The sequence below is a fragment of the Cebus imitator genome, unplaced genomic scaffold, assembly GCF_001604975.1.
Source record: "Cebus imitator isolate Cc_AM_T3 unplaced genomic scaffold, Cebus_imitator-1.0 Scaffold564, whole genome shotgun sequence".
NCBI lineage: Eukaryota > Metazoa > Chordata > Mammalia > Primates > Cebidae > Cebus > Cebus imitator.
Window position 1 is genome coordinate 255,847 of NW_016107879.1, and position 19,517 is coordinate 275,363.

Here is a 19,517-nt window from a genome sequence, read left to right on the forward strand (position 1 = left end):
TCCCTCTCTGCCTCTCCCGCCTCCCTCAGCCTCTCCCATCTCCCTCTCAGCCTCTCCCTCCTCCCTCTCAGCCTCTCCCGCCTCCCTCTCTGCCTCTCCCTCCTCCCTCTCAGCCTCTCCCAGCTCCCTCTCAGCCTCTCCCTCCTCCCTCTCAGCCTCTCCCTCCTCCCTATCTGCCTCTCCCTCCTCCCTCTCTGCCTCTCCCGCCTCCCTCTCTGCCTCTTCCTCCTCCCTCAGCCTCTCCCATCTCCCTCTCTGCCTCTCCCGCCTCCCTCTCTGCCTCTCCCTGCTCCCTCAGCCTCTCCCTCCTCCTCTCTGCCTCTCCCACCTCCCTCTCAGCCTCTCCCTCCTCCCTCAGCCTCTCCCTCCTCCCTCAGCCTCTCCCATCTCCCTCTCAGCCTCTCCCTCCTCCCTCTCTGCCTCTCCCTTTTCTCTCTCTGCCTCTCCCCCAGCAGCTGGCTGAGTAGCCGGCTGCCACTTCCTCCTCTGCTTTGCGTCACATGGAGGCAGGGCTGCCTCATCGTCTTCAGGGTTCTCAAACACTCTTCTGACCTGTGCCTGCCTTTCCCCTTTCTAGAGGACGAGACCCCATTTCCAGGATCCCTTGGTCGCCCCCGACGTTGCAGACAGAGCCTGCAGTAACAGGCACTTCCATCCTGTCCAGGCGGCACCATCCTCAGCAGTCGCACCAGGAATGAGCAGTTCTGTGTCTCATCTTCCGCTAATGAGGTGATGGTAGAGGGCCCGACCAGTCCCCAACACGGTGGGTTGTGTCTGTGCTGGGTTAAGGCGATGAGTTGGCAGGAGGTCCTGCAGGGGCTTCTGGGAAAGTGACGTCATGCCAAAGAAAAGGTGCTGGTGCTATTTTGGACACCATCCCATTGGGCTGTGACAACCGGAACTGCTGCAGGCATCTTGCAAGCTGGCGACCGCTGCAGCCACCCCTGAGCCTGGCAGAGCAAAGAGCTGGGAAGAACCTGCGTCCTCGGTGCCGGTGGTGCCTTCCCACCAGCCTCGAGCCGCCTCAGTTGCACCTGTCAGCGCCGCACGTCCCCGTCCTTGGATGCCGTTGCCCCGGGTTTGCTCTGTTTGCGGACAAAGTCTGCTGGCTGTCTTCCCCATCCCTGCTGGTCCCATCCAGCCCACTAGTTCTGGGTGTCAGCCTCTGTCCAGCGTGGCCTGGAGTTTGGGAGCCCGTGGGGCTGGACTCATCCTTTCTGGTTGCTTTCGCAAGGCTTCGGCCTGCTCCTCCCTTCCCATCAGGAGCTCCAGCGTGCTTCCTGCCACGGTCTCAGCTTGGGCTGCCGTAACAGCACCGCTGGGGTGGCTTCAGCGCAGTCCACCTCAGTTCTGGAGGCTGGAGTCCGAGACCAAGGCGTCACGGCCGCCGCCTCCCGACGCCTCTCTCCGTGCCTTGCAGGCTGCTGCCTTCACGACCCGTCTCCTCACATGGTCGTTCCTCTGTGTCCTCATCTCTACAAGGACCCCAGTCAGACTGCATTCGGGCCAACCCTTACGGCCTCATTTGGACTAAGTTACCTGTCAAAAACCTCACTCTCAAACACGGTCACATTCGGAGGCGCTGGGGGTTGAGGCTTCCACACGAGGTTTGTGGGGACACAGTTCAGCCCCTGCCAGGACCCCAGCTGTGCTGCTGGATACATTGTTAAATTGGGACTTGGGAGAAAAGAAAGCCATTTCGTGTAAAAGTTGAAGTTACTTCAATTAGTTTTTCTAGAATGTTAACCTCGAGGCGCCAGTGAGAGTAGTCAGCCCTCTGCCGCAGTCCCCACCTCAGAGTCACCTGTCAGAGTCACTGGGTAGCAAAGGGAACTGCCCAGGGACCACGCTGCTGTCCTAAAACGCGGCCACATTTCGCTTGATTTTACATTCACCCCTTGAAATGCTTTCTCTGACCAGCGGCAAGAAAAGAATGAGGAGATACAGAAGAAGGAACGAGGCCTGTTTGCTGAGTGGCTGCCGGCTGCCCACCCTTTCCCTGAATGACCCACCAGAGCTGGAGGCGGGGTTACAGCCCTCACTTTGCAGAGACAGGCGGCCTGGCTGAGGACAAGTCCAGTGGTCGCAGTAAGTGGCCGACTTCAGGCTTGCGGGGTGCAGCAGGGCTTGTGCAGGCTGCTCCAGTTACTCGCTTCCTGACCCGTTATTTTACATATGTCTTCTTCACGGAAGCAGAGCCTTGTTTTTCTGAGAATCTTGCAGCCTGTCTTTGGGACCAGTCCCCGGCCTTGTTGACATGGGGGACTGGTTTTGTGAAGGACAGTTTTTCCATGGCTGGGGCTTGGGAGTGGGGTTGCTTTGGGATGAAGCTGTTCCACCTCGGGTCATCAGGCAGTAGATGCTCATAAGGAGCGTGCAGCCTCGATCCCTCACGTGAGCAGTTCGCAACAGTGTTCACGCCCCCGTGAGAATCTAATGCGGCTGCTGATCTAACAGGAGGGGGAGCTCAGACAGTCATGTTCACTGGGCTGCTGCTCAGCTCCTGCTGTGTGGCCGTTCCTAACAGGTCATAGACTGCTGCCGGCCCCCGGCCTGGGGATGGGGGACCGGTGATCTAGCAGACTGAGGCCAGATTGAGGCAAAAACAAATTTACGGAAGACCCACGCTGGCTGCCTGGAGGAGAGGCAGTGACTGAATGGGTCCTTAGCTGCCCCAGACCCTGTGAGCAGGTCTCACCTGGGGACACCCGTGGTACTTTGGGAACCCAGGGGAGGGGAGGGAATGAGAAGGTGGGCAAAGGAGGAGGCAGCCTTCATACTGAGTTTGCGAGCGTTCATCTGGCCTCACACCACCACAGAGGAGTCTCTTCCACTCTACCTGAAAACACCAGTGTCATCTGGAGGTACCCAAAAGTGTAATTAACACACACGTTTCTCCTAATTTGCACAGTTATTCTGATCCTGAACGGATCAAATGAGGAACTGGATTGTGACTCAGGAAAGTGAAGTCACAGAACTCTTAAGAGCTGAGAAAAATGGGTCACTGTGTTCGGTGCTTCCCAGGACACGGGGCCTGCAGGCGAGGAGCCAGGCCCCGAGCATTCAGCGAGCTGTCCAAGCCGACGTGACTAAGGAGTTCAGCGGGGACCTCTCAGATTAACTCCAAGAAGGAAAGTTGCTCCTTGCTCCTAAACTTTTCCATAGCTCTCTGGCTGGCACACTCAGCCGGCATCGAGCCCTTGCCCTGTCTGCCCCTTGGTGACCCCATCAGGACAGTGCCGTGGCTGTGTCTCCCTGGCACTCTTTACCGGAGCGGCGGGGCCTTGGATTGCAGGGATGGCAGCCTCTATTCCGGGCGATGCCTGGACACAGAGAGTATGTGATAGGCGCTGAGGGGGAGGCTCACAGACTGATGTCCTTCAGCTGGCTCCAGTGACCATGTGCCCCTGGAATTCGAGGGGACCGTGGAGCCTGCTTCCAGGCTTTGAGAGCTCAGGTCTGTTGCAAATTGAATTGTATCCACAAAGAGAAACGTTGAAGTCCCAGCCTCTGCTACCTGTGACTTTATTTGGAAATAAGAAATAGAGTCTCTGTAGATTTTATTAAGACGTACGTTGGCCGGTCACAGTGGCTCACATCTGTAATCCCAGCACTTTGAGAGGCCAAGGCAGGCAGATCATAAGATCAGAAGATTGAGACCATCCTGGCCAACACAGTGAAACCCCATCTCTATTTGAATACAAAACATTAGTTGGTTTGGTGGTGCATGCCTGTAGTCCCAGCTACTTGGGAGGCTGAGGCAGGGGCATTGCTTGAACCCAGGAGGTGGAGGTTGCAGTGAGCCAAGATCACACCACTGCACTCCAGCCTGGCAACAGAGCAAGACTCTGTCTCAAAAAAAAAAAAAAAAAAAGATATAAGTTAAGGTGACACCATACTAGAGTTCGGTGGCCCCTTCGTCCAATATGACTGGTGTCTTTTTGAGGAGAGGGGAGCTGGTGGCACAAGGGAGAGACTGCCACGTGAGACACGGCCACTGGCCCTGTGAGGGTGGAGGCAGAGTTCGGAGCTGCCCGTGGAGCAGCCGAGAAGAGCCGAAGGTGGCCCAAAACCAGCGGCAGTGGGAAAGCTGAGCCCTGCGCACACTGCGGCCTCTGGCATGATGAGAGAAACTTTGGGTGTTTTAAGCCACTGAGTTTGTGACAATTCATTACAGCAGCCACAGAAAAAACCTACAAGGCCCCTCTCTGTGCCTGGGCTTTTGTTTGCTGGTCTGGAACTGCTCTGTCTGAAGGGACAGGTCCCTCTTCCACAGCACATTCTGTGTGTAATGGAGCACACATGTGACCAAACTGACTTGGAGACAGGGCCTGCCCATGCCGGTCTCCCCAGTTCTGAGGCCGGAGAGTGACTGCGGGGGCTGAGACGGGGCGGGGGCAGCTCAAGCCAGCCTGCTCTGGTGGAGCCCCTGTGCCGGGCAGCTGCACCATAGGATCCAGACCCTTCCGGCCCTGCACGCCAGACCTCTTCAGGGATTTGTCTCTGCTCCCCCGGTCTCGGCCGCCACTGAGGGCAGGTGGCGGGAGCCCCCAAAAGACGCTGTTACCTTAAGGCTCCCTCCCCGAGAGGCCTCTGCCTTCTGGGAGGTGCAGCTGCCCTGCACAGGGGCCTGAGTCAGTCTCCACCAGAGCAGGCTGGCTTGAGCTGCCCCCCAGCCTCAGCCCCTGTGGGCACTCTCCAGCCTCGGAACTTGGGAGACGGGTGTGGGCAGGCAGGCCTTGTCTGCAAGTCAGTTTGGTCACAGAGTGTGCTGTGGAAGACGGACATGTCCCTTCAGACAGAGCAGTTCTAGGCATACCTCTGGGCACTGGTGGCCTCAAGAGGAGTCATTCCCTGACCCTGTGGAACTCCCAGCTAAGCAAGATGGACATGTTAAAATTCCAGGATCAGATGGTAACTTTGTCAGCAGCCCCTGTTGTTTATATCGGTCATACTAGTTAAATCTAGAAGAGGTAGAAATCACACAAGCTGTCATAGTTAAGGGTCTTTGAAAACCAGATGACACAGTGCCCACATCAGACTGACTCGATAAAGGACAATGATTGGCTCTTGGAACAAAAGGGGGATGACTTCAGGAGAGGCTTGATCTAGCAGCTTGTCTGGAGACCCATTACCCATTCTCTGCTTTCCCTCAGGACTAGCCTTGTGCTCAGGCTCCACTCAGAGGCACCGGGGGCAACCCAGTCTTCCCTTGGGGCTGCAGAGGGGCAGCGACCTCCCCAGGCTCATGTTCCTCTGCTGGGAATCCTAAGGAGCAGGGGGAAGCATTCTCTTTTTCAGAAGCCGCAGTAAATGTCTCCCTGAGACTCACTGGCTCTGTTTGATTTCTCACCCACCCATGAACTTGTCACTCTTCTGGCAGGCGTGGCTCTGCTGTTGGCTTGAGCCTATCAGGGCCTGGCCTGGAGCTTGGGGTGGCGTTGGTTCCACTCAAGCCACAGATCTGGCAATAGTGGAGCAAAATCTGGGCACTGTCAAGAGCAGGAGGAGGCATCCATGGTGGCAAGAAAACCCAGAGCTGCCCACTTGATGGGCCAGAGGAGGGAAGTAAGGTTGGCCTCAGCGCCACCACCCAGAGGGCCACCGTGGTAATGGGCCTGTGCTTCCAGGCCTGGGTGGCACGTGGAACGGCGTTGGTGATTATGCCGACGCCCCGAGGGGCGTTCCTGGAGCAGTCACTGCGCCCAGGCTTCATGCTCCGCAGTGCTCCACACACCCTGAGCCAGTGAATCCTCAGCACCCCAGAAAGAATTCATGTATATGGAGCCCCTGTTCTGTGCTGGTCATTGTGGGTCCAAGGTGGAGGCAGCTCCCCATCACGGGCTGCGTTCTCGCAGGCCACAGATGTGGCCGCTGAAGCCGGGAGAGGCGAGGCCGCTCAGCTGGAAAGTTGCAGATCTGAGATCATCCCCAGGGCCTTTTACTCCAAAACGTGTGCCTTACGTGTGTCTATACATGCTTGTGAGTTTTAAATAGCTGCTCACCTTCAGCCGTCCACTGCCAGCCGTCCACTGCCAGCCTGCTTGGCTGCCCTTCTCCAGGCCAATGGCCAAGACACTGCTCACAGGGTGGCTGCCTGGGAGCCTTGAAACAGGTGTAGCTGGCGAAGCAGGCCCTGAGTTGCGTGCACGGGGCCTGGCCGCAGACGCCCCGGCGGAGGCTCCCTGTGTTTCCATTTTTGCAGCCTGAGCCCTTTCTTCTCCAAGAAGCTGCCCCAGCAGGCAGGCGTGGTCATGCAGTAGCTCTGCGGTCCTGGCTCAGTCACTACCTCTCTGGGCCTTGGTTTACTCATCTACAACAGGGGTCGGCAAACTACCACCCTCAGTCCGAATCCAGTCTGCTGCCTATTTTTGTAAATAAAGCTTTATTGGCACACAGCCATGCTCACTAGTTCACAGAGCGGCTGTGGCTGCTTTGGCACAGGGCAAGAGCCTAAAGCCACTGTGTGGCCTTTACGGAAAACCTGCCGGTCCTTGACCTAGCAGATGGGATGACTGTGTGCAGCAGAGTGCAGGCGCTGGGAGGGCCAGGCTGTGTCGGTGGCTCTCACCAGGGTGGTGTCCCCTCCCTGTCATCAAGCCATGGGGTCGTTTCAACACGTGGAGAGAAACTGCTCGGGGTTGAGCACAGGCCTGGCACACAGGGCGTGCTCAGGAACCTCCAGCCGCGGTGCCTCCCATGATTAAACAAAGGCAAGGGGGACTGCCCGGCGGGCTCGGAGGGCCCGGGGTCCCGAATAGGAGCTGATCCTCGGGTGAGACCACTCAGCTCTTAAAGTGGCTGTCGGTTGAGAGGCTTGTCTCAGCTGCCGCTAGGTGCAAATTAAAAGGATTAATGGACACGGCCGTCTTTGAAAGGCTCAAGGCCCACCGAAGCCCCTTCAGCGGAGGGCTCCGCATTCTGCCTTCCCCAGCCCTCCTTGTGTGCCCCCGTGAGTGGCGGTGACAATGCTCCCGGATGTGGGCCCCAAGGCCAGCGGCCCCGGAGCTGCCCGCCCACCCGTCCGCTGGCTATTGTCTGCTCCGGCCTGGCGGTGTGGCGCTGGGTCTGTGGGGCCCCGGCGGGCAGGGGACTGTGGGAACGGATTAGAGGTCTTGGGCTTGCTTTCCTCGTCTTGCATAAACTCTTGATCAAAGACATTCCTGGGATGACAGAGCCCTGTGAGCTGCGAGGCTGGCCCAGCGTGCGGGACGCACACCCCACACTGCTGCCCCTGCACAGGCCTGCCCTCACTGGCCCTCGCTGGCCCTCGCTGGCCCTCACTGGCCCTGGCTGCAGTGCTGACTATGGGGACCAGCCTTATGGTGGGGCCGGTGAAGGAGTGGGTGCCAGGAGGCAACCCAGTCTTCCCCACCAAACTTGGAGGCCAGGCCCCCGGCGCTTGCGGAGCGAGGCTGTGACTCTGCTTCCTGGGGCGCTTCGAGGAGGGTCACACCGCATGCAGGGTGGCTGGAGGGAGTGCCGGACGCACGCCACCGCACTGCTGCCGGGCCTGGCTGCTCTGGAATCCCACGGGCGGGCACTGCCCCACCCTGCAGCAGCCCCACCCACTGTTATCCCACAAGCTGGGTCTGAAGTCCCAGTGCCCACTTCGCCCAGCCACTTTCCTCTGTCCCCTCGGGGCCTGCCACTCCTCACTGTGACAGCTGTAGGTGCTGTCCGGGTCCCTGGAGAGCCCCCAGCCCTTCCAGCTGTGGAGCCAGCTGCCAGCACGCAGGGCAGGCCGGACCCATGGCTCTGCAGCTCAGCCCAGCAGCTTGGGGCTGCCCTGTGGGAGCTGGCATGCCTCCCTTCCATTCGGCCCCCTTCCTAGGACCCACTGTTTGCCAGAGTGGGACGAAGGGTGGCAGAGAGGAAGCGGGGAGATTTCCATCCTGGAGGGGCTCAGTCCGAGCAGGAAAGCACCCAGGCATGGCAGTCCTGGGGTCCCAGAGCCCCCTGTCCGGTGCGAGGTGGGGAAGCCTTCAGAGACTGTCCTCACAGGGAGTGTGGAGATGGAGGTTCCTGTGGGCAGCGGACAGATGCGTGATGCCATCTGGTGTGTCGGGAGCCCCTGGACAAAGACATCGAGGTTAGCAGGGGGGTCAAGGCTGGGGAGAGACGGGCTGAGTCCCAGGGACCTTGTGAGGGGCTGAGGGGAGATAGGAAGGTGGCGGTGGGTTGGGGGGGCAGAGGGTGAAGAGTGGATAAGGGCTGTCTGGCTGCAGGAAGATGGTCCAGGATGCAGGGCAGGGCCCCTCGTGAGCCATAGGGGTGGCAGGGCGCATGTGAGCAGGCTTCTGGGAAGGGGCTGCGGGGAGGGCCGACTGCTTCAGGCTTTGTCTCTGAAGCTCCTCAAGGGTCAGTTTTTACTGTCACCTCCTGGGCAGCGCAGATACCTTAACAAGGGACAAGGTCTTCACTGTAACCCAGGAGGCAGCTGCAGGCACCCACATGATGTCAGTGGAGTTTGAGCGTTGGGAACAAGGGCCTAGAGTGGCCAGACGACACCTTTGATATGGTTTGGCTGTGTCCCCCCCCCGAATCTCATCTTCAATTGTAGCCACGTGTCATGGGAGGGACCCGGTGGGAGATCATTGACTCTTTGGGGCGGTTCCCCCATACTGTTCTCGCGGGAGTAAGTTCATGAAATCTGATGGTTTTATGGGGTTACCCTTTCACTTGACTCATTCTCTCTTCCCCGCCTCCATGGAAGACAGGCCTTTACCTTCTGCCATGATGGTGAGGCCTCTCCAGCTACACAGAACTGTGAGTCTATTAAACCCCTTTTTCTTTATAAATTATACATTACCCAGTGTCGGGTATGTCTTTTATTTTACTTTATTTTTTTTGAGACAGAGTCTGGCTTTGTTGCACAGGCTGGAGTGCAGTGGCCCGATCTTGGCTCACTGCAACCTCCACCTCCGAGGTGAGTGTGTCTTTATCAGCAGTGTGAAAAAGGGCTAATACAGCCTTGGAGCTCATGGCATAACCAGGGGGATGTACAGACCCACCCATCTTGGCACAGCCGGGGCTGGGGATGTACAGACCCACTCATCACTGGATGTCACAGATACTGAGACAGAGAGAGAGGGCTGGGGTGGGGGGGAGCTTGCAATCATTTCACTCTGGCCCCAAGCCCTCTCTGCACTTGGCTGTGAACCCGCCTGACCCACTCAGGGCCCCTGCCCTGCGCTGCCAGCCTGCCTGAGCCCCGCACTCAGCTCCCTCTCTCCCAGTAGACGCGTCGCTGCCTTTTGGCTCTGCCAGACCTATCAGCCTGCACATCCCTCTTCCATCTTAAAACACTTCCAAACACTGAAGTACCTTCCTAGACCCGTCTGGTTCCTCTCCCTGCCCGGCAGTCGCTCTTGGGCGTCTTCCCCACATCCTTGCTCAAACCTAGCAGGATCTGCTGGCGACCTTGCCTGCTCCGTGAAACAACCAAAGACAACCACAGGTTCCCTGTGCAATGGTTGGAGCTCCCTGCTTGGGCCTCCTGCTACACCTGTGTGCTCTTGGGGGATGGACGTGAACCCAGCTGCAGGCAGGGAGTATGGGTGTGGGTTCCCTAGGACCTCAGCCCTGACACAGGGCCTGGCCCTTGCCCTATGTCTGGACAGCTGCAATGGTGCTGACCTGGCCCCTACCTTCAGGGCGATTTGCCCCAGGAGCAAGGAGCTGGGCCTCGGAAGCCACCCGACTGGCCACCAGTGTCCCCTCTGGCTCCGACTGTCCGTTGAGCTCTTGCTGACGTGACCTGTTGGGGCCACCTGCATGCCTCCCACCCACTCAATATGGTGCTCCCTTGGGGAAGGCTCCCAGAGCCCCCACCCTCAGGGGAGAGGCTGGTGACCTACAAGGGCCGGGTGTCCCCTCCACACCCCACCTTCCTCCCAGGGCAGCCGCCTGTGGAGCCAACACACTGACCACCCTGGCCCCACTGTGGGCCCTGGGAGAAGCGCTCTATGAGGCAGAAAGGGCAGACAGCAGGTACTTAATAAAGGCCATGGAGATTTGACCTGCAGCTGACAAGTAGCACCCATCAGTGGTGTGGGACCTGGGCTTCCACCTGGCTTGGGGTGAGGACAGACCAGCCTCACAGATGAGTCCAGGAGCTGTGACCAAGGTCCATGGACACCTTCCCAGGGCACTCCTGCTGCCTACCTCCACCGGGGGTTTGAAGTTAAGTCCAGTCACGTGCTCCTGAAATCCAAAGGGAGACGTCATGGCCATCCTTTAAGGCGGCCTCCAGGTCCCTGGATCATGACCCTGACGCTCTTGATCAAAGTTTTTTATAAAAAACTTTGCTCTCCTGGAGCCTGGCATCGCCAAAGGACCGTGATTCACCCAGAGCAAACAGAAGTTTGCGCCAGAAGAGGGTTAACGAATGCTGGCTGTATTTATTCTCCTATCTGCAAATAACCTGGGAAGACAAACTGGCGAGGCAAGGGGCGGGAGATATTCCCAATCAATGGGCACCGCTCACGTCACCCGGGCCAGACCTGTTGTCTCGCGTGGGTGGAGTCACCTGGCCAGGCTGCCTGCAAACTTCTCTGGAGCCTCCCTGGGACAGGAGACCCCTTCCCACCTCACACACCTGGGCTCAGGGCTTCCTACCAGTTGGAGGAGTGTGCCCAATCCTGGCTGGACTGTCTCCAGCCCCCAGCATGTGGCAGTGTCAGGAGACACTCATGGTTGTCACAGTGGGTGGCGTGACGGTCATCTTATGGGTGGAGGTTGGGATGCTGCTGGAGTTCCCACAGCGCACATGTGGCCTCCCGAACTGCTGAGCCTGCCACCCCACCTTGGTCCTGAGGTACCAGGACGCACGCCTCTGGCTTCCCGCCAGCCCAGGAAACAAACAGGCAGGCACCATGCTGGGGTTTTACCGGTTTTATTTCTAGACTTTCATGTTTGTCTTTTGTCTTCTGCTGGAAACATGCCGGTTACATGTTGGTGCTGGGAAGCGCCACGGTGCAACCAGAAACACAGACCCAGCCGCCTGCCGCCCAGACCCTCAGACTTGTGCGTCACAGGACAGACTCTGCAGTGCCCCGTGCACCTGCCACCAGCCTTTGGCCTCTCGACACACACATCCAGGACTCGTGCCCTCGCCCCATCACGATGGACAAAGTGTCCCTCAAGGGCCCTGCGTGGTTCAGATAGACGCTGCAGCCAGGATGGTTGAGGTAAGCGTGAGCCGTGTTCCGGAGGGGTGGGGCGGGACGGGCCTGTGCCCGCGATGGCCTCCGAGCACAGGATGACCCTGCCAGGGCAGGGCTCCAGCCATGCGGGCCCGGTGGGGGGGAGGGGTGCAAATTATTTTGGTTTGGCAGCTTGCTAGGTGACTTGGGCACACAGCACTGTGAGCTGGCTTCATTGAGATTTGGAGTCTCTTTAAATCAGCACTATGCTGTAATTAACAAAACAATAACGAACAGAACACTAGTACATAACAGATTAAACACACCCAAAACTTGAACAAATTCCAGAAGCTATTCCAATCATCCCTAAGCAGAGTCCTACGGGCCCAGCACCGTGGCGGCACGTAAGACACACTTGTTATAACAATAATCGTCATCATGCAACTTCCATAGCTACACGCAAAGAATGACACAGCTGTAAGAACTATGATGACGCTACGATCCGATGAAGAGCCCAGTATCACAGGCGCGGGGAAGAGAGGATGGACACAGCCTGGTCTCGGGGGACACCCGCCTGTCTGTGTGCCGAAGCAGACAGAAGCTACCAGCTGGGTCCGCCATGGCTAAGTGAAGCATGAGGTATTGTGAAACAGGAACCTTTTTGGAATAGAGCAGTAATCACATTAAGTCAAAACTGATCACATAAAAAAAAAAAAAACTACAAAAAAGGCATCAGTAATACAATGTTCTAAGAGAAAATTAAAACTAGTACATGGCAGTATATGACATTGTAAAACAAAAAACTGATCCTCCAGTAGCAGCAAACAATGTGAAGAGATACAGAGAAGCGATGTGAATGTTTCCAAACCGTGCCTGGAAGTCAACGGTAGCAGCGCAGAAAGAAAACGGAGCTGCAGCCTGTCCCTGGCGTGGGCACCGCCCCGTCCCCCCGGGAGCTGCAGCCTGTGCCTGGCGTGGGCACCGCCCCGTGCCCCCGGGAGCTGCAGCCTGTCCCTGGCGTGGGCACCGCCCGTCCCCCTGGGAGCCTCCTCCTCACTCCTCCCGCCCATCTTCCCTCACACATCAGCCTCCACACTCTGGCCACCTGCCTTCAACACTTCCTAAATAAAAATTACAAGAATTCCATAGCCAAGACGTGCAAATTGTCTATTCTGTCGCTAAGTTTTTTTTAAAGGAAGGGGCAAGGGATAAGAACATCTAGGAACTGAACTTCTGCCAAGTACCCTAACTTTCCTTGTGACACCTTTTCAATCAGATGACTTTGGGGAACGCCAAACAGGCTGAGTGAATGTCTTTGTGTGGTCTTCCTCCAGATTGTTCTTCTCACCTATAAAAGGACCTAGCTTTAAAACAAACTGTATGATACCTGCAACATCAAAGGCAGAAGGGGCGTGTGTATGTGTGTGTGTGTGCGCGCGTGTGTGTGTGTGTGTGTGTGTCTAAATCAAGGGGAGATTGCATTACTTTATAAATCATACTGGCCTTATGAACATCCTCTGCAATAAATATACTTTTTTAGCCTTAACTATAAATTATATATTTTAGTGTTTAAAAGCCTTCCGGTGTGAAACATCTAAGGTAACCCTTAACCCGCCTGCTCCCTAGGTAAACCTCTGAGGTCCCTACGTTCAAACACCAGTTGGCACCAAAGGATTCCTAAACTTCAACTTCTTTAAGAGAAAAAAAAAAAAAAAAACTCCAGCCTGGGCAAGAGAGCAAGACAAAAAAAAAAAAAAAAAAAAAAAAAAAAGGAAAGGAACTTATCATCCTGGCAATGTGAGAATGCAAACCTTTTTCTTCCTGACTGGCACGCAGCCTCCCAAACACTCACCTCCGCTGCCACCACGGTGGCCTGCACCTACCTCAAAGTCCTGCTCGTACACAAGTACACGGATATTCCCAAACCATTCCATTAGAAACCTGCTCTCCCTCCGCACACACAAAAACAGCGCTATTTCCTACACCTATTGGACTGAAAGTGCTTGGAAATGGAATGGTTTTAGAATATGGAGAAAGAAAAAAAAAAACAACCAAGTCGCTGTGGATTGAACCTGGACGTCAGCTGGCTGCAGGGCCGTTGGGTAAAAAACCAGCATCTCATAAACAGGTCACTACAAAAATAGGAGGAGTATAAAAATAGAATATATTATGTCACTATTTCGTCTTCTCTTTCCAGTAGCGTATCGTGGGAGTGGGACAGGTGGCCTTTCCCGACCCCGCCACGCCGGCTGGTGCCTGACAAACGTCCACTGTGGTGGTGGCCACAGGCACAAAGGACACACACACGGGCACGCTACGCTACTGTAACCAAGAGGTGACTTCAGCCATGGATAAGGTGAAGAGGTTATACATCTACCTATGGAATATAATAACATACAATGACTTATAAAGTGACTACATGCAGATGAGCAAGCAAGTTACAGAGACGCCTACAACCGCACTACTGCCGTCCTCTTCGGGAAAAGCACAAGAATACCTTTTGCTACCTAAAACCCTCTTCTACTTTAAAAAATGGTTTGCTGAATTTTTCTATTTTTTTTTAAAAATGTTTTTATGCTTTTTTTTAACACGCAAAGAATCGAACCTAATCCTCTCCCGAGACCTCTCCTTTGTGTTAATACCTACGCTTACAACAGACACACAAGTACGTTAATATAAAAACTAGTTGATTACTGGGGTATAAAATCCTCTATTTTTGTAGCACAACTCTCCTGTCCCCCGCCGCTCAGGGTTACGCGAATACTATTTTTTCTCTCTCTCTTTTAAAGACAGTTTTTGGGTAATCTTTTTCTTTTGCTTAAGTCAGAGATGGAAGGGAGAAAGAGCAAAGGAAAAAAAAAAACCAACAACAAGGAGAATGAAGCTTTCCCTTCTGGTATCAAAATGCCCCAGAGAGGAGGGGCTGTCAGGGGAGCACCTGGGGCCGGCTCCACCCTCGCTGCGGGTGGCGGTGGCGCCCGCCTTCCTGGCGCCCTCAGATGTCCACATCCCGCACGTCGGTGGGTGTGCAGGCCAGGTCCACCTCCTCCTCCTCCTCTTCCTCCTCCTCAGAGGCCTTGGGGTCCTGGTTCTGCTGGGCCTGGCGCAGGCTCGACTCCAGCAGGCCTTCGATCTGCTCCTGGCAGGCCCGGAGGCAGTCCTGAGATGGGAGGGGGAGAGGCGGGCAGAGGGGGCCTTAGAGGGGGCCTGCAGCAAGGGCCCCTTCCCCGGTGTCATGACCTGGAAGGCTTTTATTTTATTTTATTTTTTTATTTTTTATTTTTGAGACGGAGTTTCGCTCTTGTTGGAGTGCAATGGCGCAATCTCAGCTCACCGCAACCGCCGCCTCCTGGGTTCAGGCAATTCTCCTGCCTCAGCCTCCTGAGCAGCTGGGATTACAGGCATGCGCCACCATGCCCAGCTAATTTTTTGTATTTCTAGTAGTGACGGGGTTTCACCATGTTGACCAGGATGGTCTCGATCTCTTGACCTCGTGATCCACCCGCCTCGGCCTCCCAAAGTGCTGGGATTACAGGCGTGAGCCACCGCGCCCGGCCCCTGGAAGGTTTTTATAAGGGCGAGACTAAGCCAAAAACTCTTCCTCGGCCCACGCTGCCTCCCCCAAACCCGGGTGAGACAAGGGAGCTGCCGTCACCTGTCAACTGGGCACTCAGGACCGAATGTCTCCACCTCCCACCTGGCCTCCCGAGCCACAGGACACCAGATGCTGCCCACCCACCCCGCACTGCCCCTGCCTGTCCCCATGCCCAACAGCGCCTGGACCTCCTGTTCCCACTGGCCTGCCAGCTCCCCGGGGAATTCAGTGCCATCTGATCTGATCTAGACAGAGGCCCTTTGAGCCCTGCTTTTTCAGACTTAACCTCTCCATGTGGCGGCACTTGAGGTGAACCTGGCCTTCCATGATCAGCTGCTGGACAAGCCTTCGGCCGTGCATGACTGAGGATGAATGCTGGGCGGCCAGGAAGACCCGGAGCCCTGATCTCTCCCCCTCCAACCTCTCCCGCTCAGCCCTGCGTCCTGGGCCACCCATCAGCCCGGCATAGCACGCATCCACCTGCTTCGGCCGCAGAGATGCTCGGCCCAGGGCGGAGTGCGACAGAAGTTCCTGGAAGTCCTTCCGGCACCCTTGGGGGCTCCACACTTCCTTGGCAGCGGCCACACCATGCCAGCAGTGGGAAGGGGCAGCCGTGAAATCTGGAACCCCTGTGCCCAGGGGCCTCTCCCAGGCTCCTCTACCGGCAAGTCCCAGGCAGCCTTAAGTGGCTGCTTACTGCCCCAGGGGCTTCTGGATAGAGAACCAGCTCCACGTGGTGGGGCTGTGTGCGTCCCAACTGCCAGGAAGCCACACGAGGGCCTAAAGGCAGGTCTCTAGGCAGCCCTGGAAACAGGTTTTCCACTAGGAGCAGAGCGGGGCCACAGCCCTCCATGCGCCACGCAGGGGCTGCAGAACTCCCATCCAGATGGGGCCGGAGGGGCTGGATGAAGGCATGGCATGACAGGCGAGGACCCAGGCCGGAAGGGCTTCTAGCTGGACCCCTGGAGTCATGACATCTTAGAGCCCCAAGCCTCTAGAGGGAGGCCTTTCCTCTCCTGCCTTTCAGATACATTCTCATCATGGCAAATGAAGCTGGCCAGGTTGGCAGCGCAAACAGTCCCACTGTACAGATGGGGAAACTGAGGCCAGAAACCCGGGGTGAGACCCAAGACTCCTGATATTCAACCTAAAACCCCAGCCACTCTCAGTTCCCAGCCCCAGGGGCCTGGCAGCCCCCCCTTCACCTGCAGGCCCCCGCCCCCCATGACCCACTCCAGTCCCACACCTGCAGCTGGACTCCGGGCCCTTCCCTCATCCTTCTGGCCCCACAACTGCCTGCAAGGCTGCCCCGGTGGACAGAACATTTCCCCCACAGCCAGAAGCTCCAAGGAGGCAGCAGGCTTCTCAGCAAAAAGCCACTGGTGTGTGGCACAGCACACCCTATTCACACAGATGAACATTTGCCCACCAAAGAAAATTCTAGAACACTCCAGAGAAAATGTGGGGGCTTCTGCTGTCAAGGGTTTTCTAAGTCTGGGCTCAGCTAAGTGGGTCACTGGATAACCAGGCAGAGTGGACTCGGCCTCGGGGAACTTCACCCATGTGCCCATGTGCCCATGTGCCAGCCGTGAGGCGCCTGCTTTGGGTGTGCTTAAGATGTCTCCACTCAAGCAAGGGCGTCACAGGGCAGATGCCCCTGGGTGGGGGGGCGGTTTCCATTCAGGGCGTGGAGTTTGCAATGAGAAGTGCAGATGCTGAGTTTCATTAAGAACGAGAGGGGGGTGCGGGGGGCTTTCCCTTTGCTGGGCTTCTGGAGGCCTCCATGGCGTTTCTGAGCCCTTTTTCTGAGTGAACTGTGGGCTGCTGCCCTCCACCCTCCAGCAAGTGAGGACACTCACCACCCCCCCAGGATAACACCGGCAGGGTGCGAGGGAGGCCACGGCACAGGACACAGCAGGGAGGGGACGGCGCCCGGGCCGCCTCCAGTGTCCCGTGGCAAAAACGCTTCCTCTTCCAGAGGCACCGCCGGGCAGGGGACAGGCAGGTGGACCCGAGACAGCATCTGCTGAGACCCGTGCGGAGCCCCCGGGAGGCTGGAGGGCGGACCACCAAGAGACGGCCCAGGCCAGAGCCCACAACAGGCCTCGCAGGCCCACCCGGCCCCGAGCGGGGGTCAGGCGGTCACTCCCTCACACACCGCGGGGCCTGCGGCTGACCCGGCCACCTCTCCGGTCTAATTTGGTAAATGCCACAAACCCTTTTGATTGTCATTTTAATTCTTTAAGAAAAGACTCGGGAATAAAACAATGGCATTTTTAAGAAGAAAGACACAGTCATCCCCGGGTCTGACAGCAGCCGCCTCTCAAAGGGGCCGTGAACAACAAGGCTGTCGCTATCCGCCCGTTGTCCGGCGTCTCGGACCTCACAGGAGCCCCTTTCAAGCATCTATTTATTGGCCACGCACATTGTGGCCCAAACAAAGCTCGCCTGGGCCTACCCCTACACACCATCACCACACAGATCATTGGCTGGGGCCGCCTGGGGCTTCTGTCCTGGATGCTTCGCCCAGGAAGACTCTACAGCTCCTGGAAGCCCCAGGGGATGTGAGAAACCTGTGAGGACCCCCAGCCAGTCAGTGAATTCTAGGAGCAGGGGAAGAAGCTGGTGGCACTCTGAGTCCATGGCCTGGCGTGCAAGGGGCCTAGCCCCAACCTTTCACCCTTGGGGGCCTTGGCACCAGCCTCAGCATTTCCGTGGCACTGGATGTCTGCTGCCCGCCAGCCCGCCTGGCCATCGCCCTCACTCACCGGGTCACACTTGATCACTCTGGAGAGGAAGCAGGTGAGGCGATAGTAGGACAGGAAGTGGTTGGGGCTCCCCAGGTTCAGGCCTTGCACTGCGGCCACCACGCTCCCCGCCGCCACCATGGAGGGCGGATTGGAAATGAACTTCACATCTGCAGCAGAAGGAGAGAGGCAAGGGGGCTGTGGGCAGGGGACCCTCACGCAGGGCCTCGGTGATCCAGGCGTCCCTGAGTGCTGGCTCTGAGCAAGTGACCCGGCCTGCAGGGAACCATCCAGAATGCGCGGCTCCAAATCCAGGCTCTCCCCAGCCTCCAGCCTTCCCTGCGCACCGGGAAAGCAGGAGCGAGGCCCAGGGACCCTCCTGGAACGTCAGACCCGCTGTTGACTCAAACACAATCAAGCAAAGAGAAAGCCATGGGAAGGGAGACAGGGACATCACTATCAGCATCTCCAGCCTGTGAACGTCATCACTTATTCACAAAAACAAAATGAGATGACATGAACACGAGGACATAGAGATGGTGCCTCTGTGACCCTAATCCTAGTACCTGCCACCCTCCAGCAGCAGGGATTGAAGACAAGTCATATTCTGACGGGACATCACATGGATGACACCCAGGCCTCCACCTGGGCCAGGCCACGGGGCTGTAGGGCACTGCTGAAGCCATTCCCCATGTCCGTCAAGGGGCAAGCCCTGACTGGTGGCCTTAGGGTGGCTGTGATGGTGTGGCACCCTCTCAGGCCCCGGCACCAGGAGAGCCTGGCTTGGCTCACTCGGGAAGGAAGAGCTCTCCAGCAACCCACGGCCCTAACCATGGGACCATGACTGTCACGGTGACCTTCAGAGCGCGGACCAAGTACAACCCAACTCTACCCGGCCCTCCACTCAACACTGTATCTGGCGGGTGACAAAAAGGCTTCTCTGGGCCGTCTGATGTAGCCCAGCAATTCCAGCGACTTCCTAAGTAAGGGAAGAGGTGTGGGGTTCCCACCCCCAGTCACCATGGGACATCCCTGGAGGACTGGGCCAGGAGCCAGGCCCAGGAGGGAGCAGCTTTCCTAGGAAGGTGCCCATCCCCCACCCTGGGGCTTCCTGGGGACTGTTTCCCACATCTGGGCCCACTTCCAAGGGGGACACCAATCCAGGGCGGCTCATCAGGCTCTGGAGTCTGCACAAAACTCCCCCTGGTCACTGTCAGACACTGGGGCTCATCTGCCCGCCAGGTGGGTGCCTCAGCAGGCCAGCTCTCTCCATAGACAGCCTCGCCACCAATCATGTCCCCATTTGTGGCAGGGAACGCCGGCCACCCCTCCTCAGGGCAGCCGCGCACCGACCGTGGACAGGTGGGCCAGCATGGAATGTGCCTCTCGGCCTGGCCCCCACCCCAGCAGAGCCTGGGGGCAGCCTTTGGGTCGCACCCACGAGGAATTCTGCACAGGAACCAGGGGCCTGGGGCGGGAGCTGGACGCCGGCTGGGCCGAGTGTGGCATCTTTGCTGGCCCCATCGCCTCATCTCGCGCCACTGAGCACCCGGGAACAAGGGGGGCCGGGGGAGCTGAATGGGAGCCGACCCAGGCACAAAGGGAGAGGGGCCCCCACGGGCCGCCAGGGGTGCGGTGGCCCATCGCAGACTTCATCCCAAGAGAATAAACAACTTCGGCCTTGTTAAAGAGAGAGGGGCGCCGGCGAGGGGCTGGGAAGAAAGGCAGCCACCCTGAAGGGGAGACAAAGCTGGCTGCTGGGCGCCGCAAGGACTTAAAGAAATCCTTAACGAGCTGAGCCACCTCTTTTCCCCTTTAAATGGGAGCAGTTCCACACAGTCTGAGAGCCGGGAGCCATGAATGAAAACCTTTTCATTGAGGCAAATCAGAACTGCACACAGAGACCGCTTCTGCAGGGAGCGACGCGTTTGAGCTGGCCCCGCACCTTGAGAGCCCCATCTCATCCAGGGGCACATGCAGAGCGCAGTCACTCCCACATCGTTCCAGAAGCTCCTGCCCCCCCCCCCC

General features: G+C 57.5%; 2 protein-coding genes across 3 annotated transcripts in view; one reads left to right on the forward strand and one right to left on the reverse strand.

Moving 5' to 3' along the window:
- Nucleotides 1–6,876, forward strand: part of LTO1 (LTO1 maturation factor of ABCE1) — a 19,646-nt gene extending 12,770 nt beyond the window's left edge. The window contains exons 4-5 of one of the 2 annotated variants that reach the window (XM_037734005.1): nt 1,921–2,088; nt 6,206–6,876. In XM_037734005.1, the coding sequence (XP_037589933.1) occupies nt 1,921–2,068 (148 nt within the window). In that variant the 3' untranslated portion in view covers nt 2,069–2,088; nt 6,206–6,876. Of the gene's footprint in view, nt 1–1,920; nt 2,232–6,205 lie in introns of those variants that run through there. The other variant, XM_017515901.2, reaches the window with a different exon arrangement.
- A 6,837-nt stretch (nt 6,877–13,713) lies between these two features.
- The window catches only part of CCND1 (cyclin D1), a 10,791-nt gene continuing 4,987 nt past the window's right edge, over nt 13,714–19,517 (reverse strand). The window contains exons 4-5 of the mRNA XM_017515899.2: nt 17,511–17,659; nt 13,714–14,307 (exon numbers count right to left, since the gene is read on the reverse strand). Coding sequence (XP_017371388.1) covers nt 14,143–14,307; nt 17,511–17,659 — 314 coding nt within the window. The 3' untranslated portion in view covers nt 13,714–14,142. The remainder of the gene's footprint in view (nt 14,308–17,510; nt 17,660–19,517) is intronic.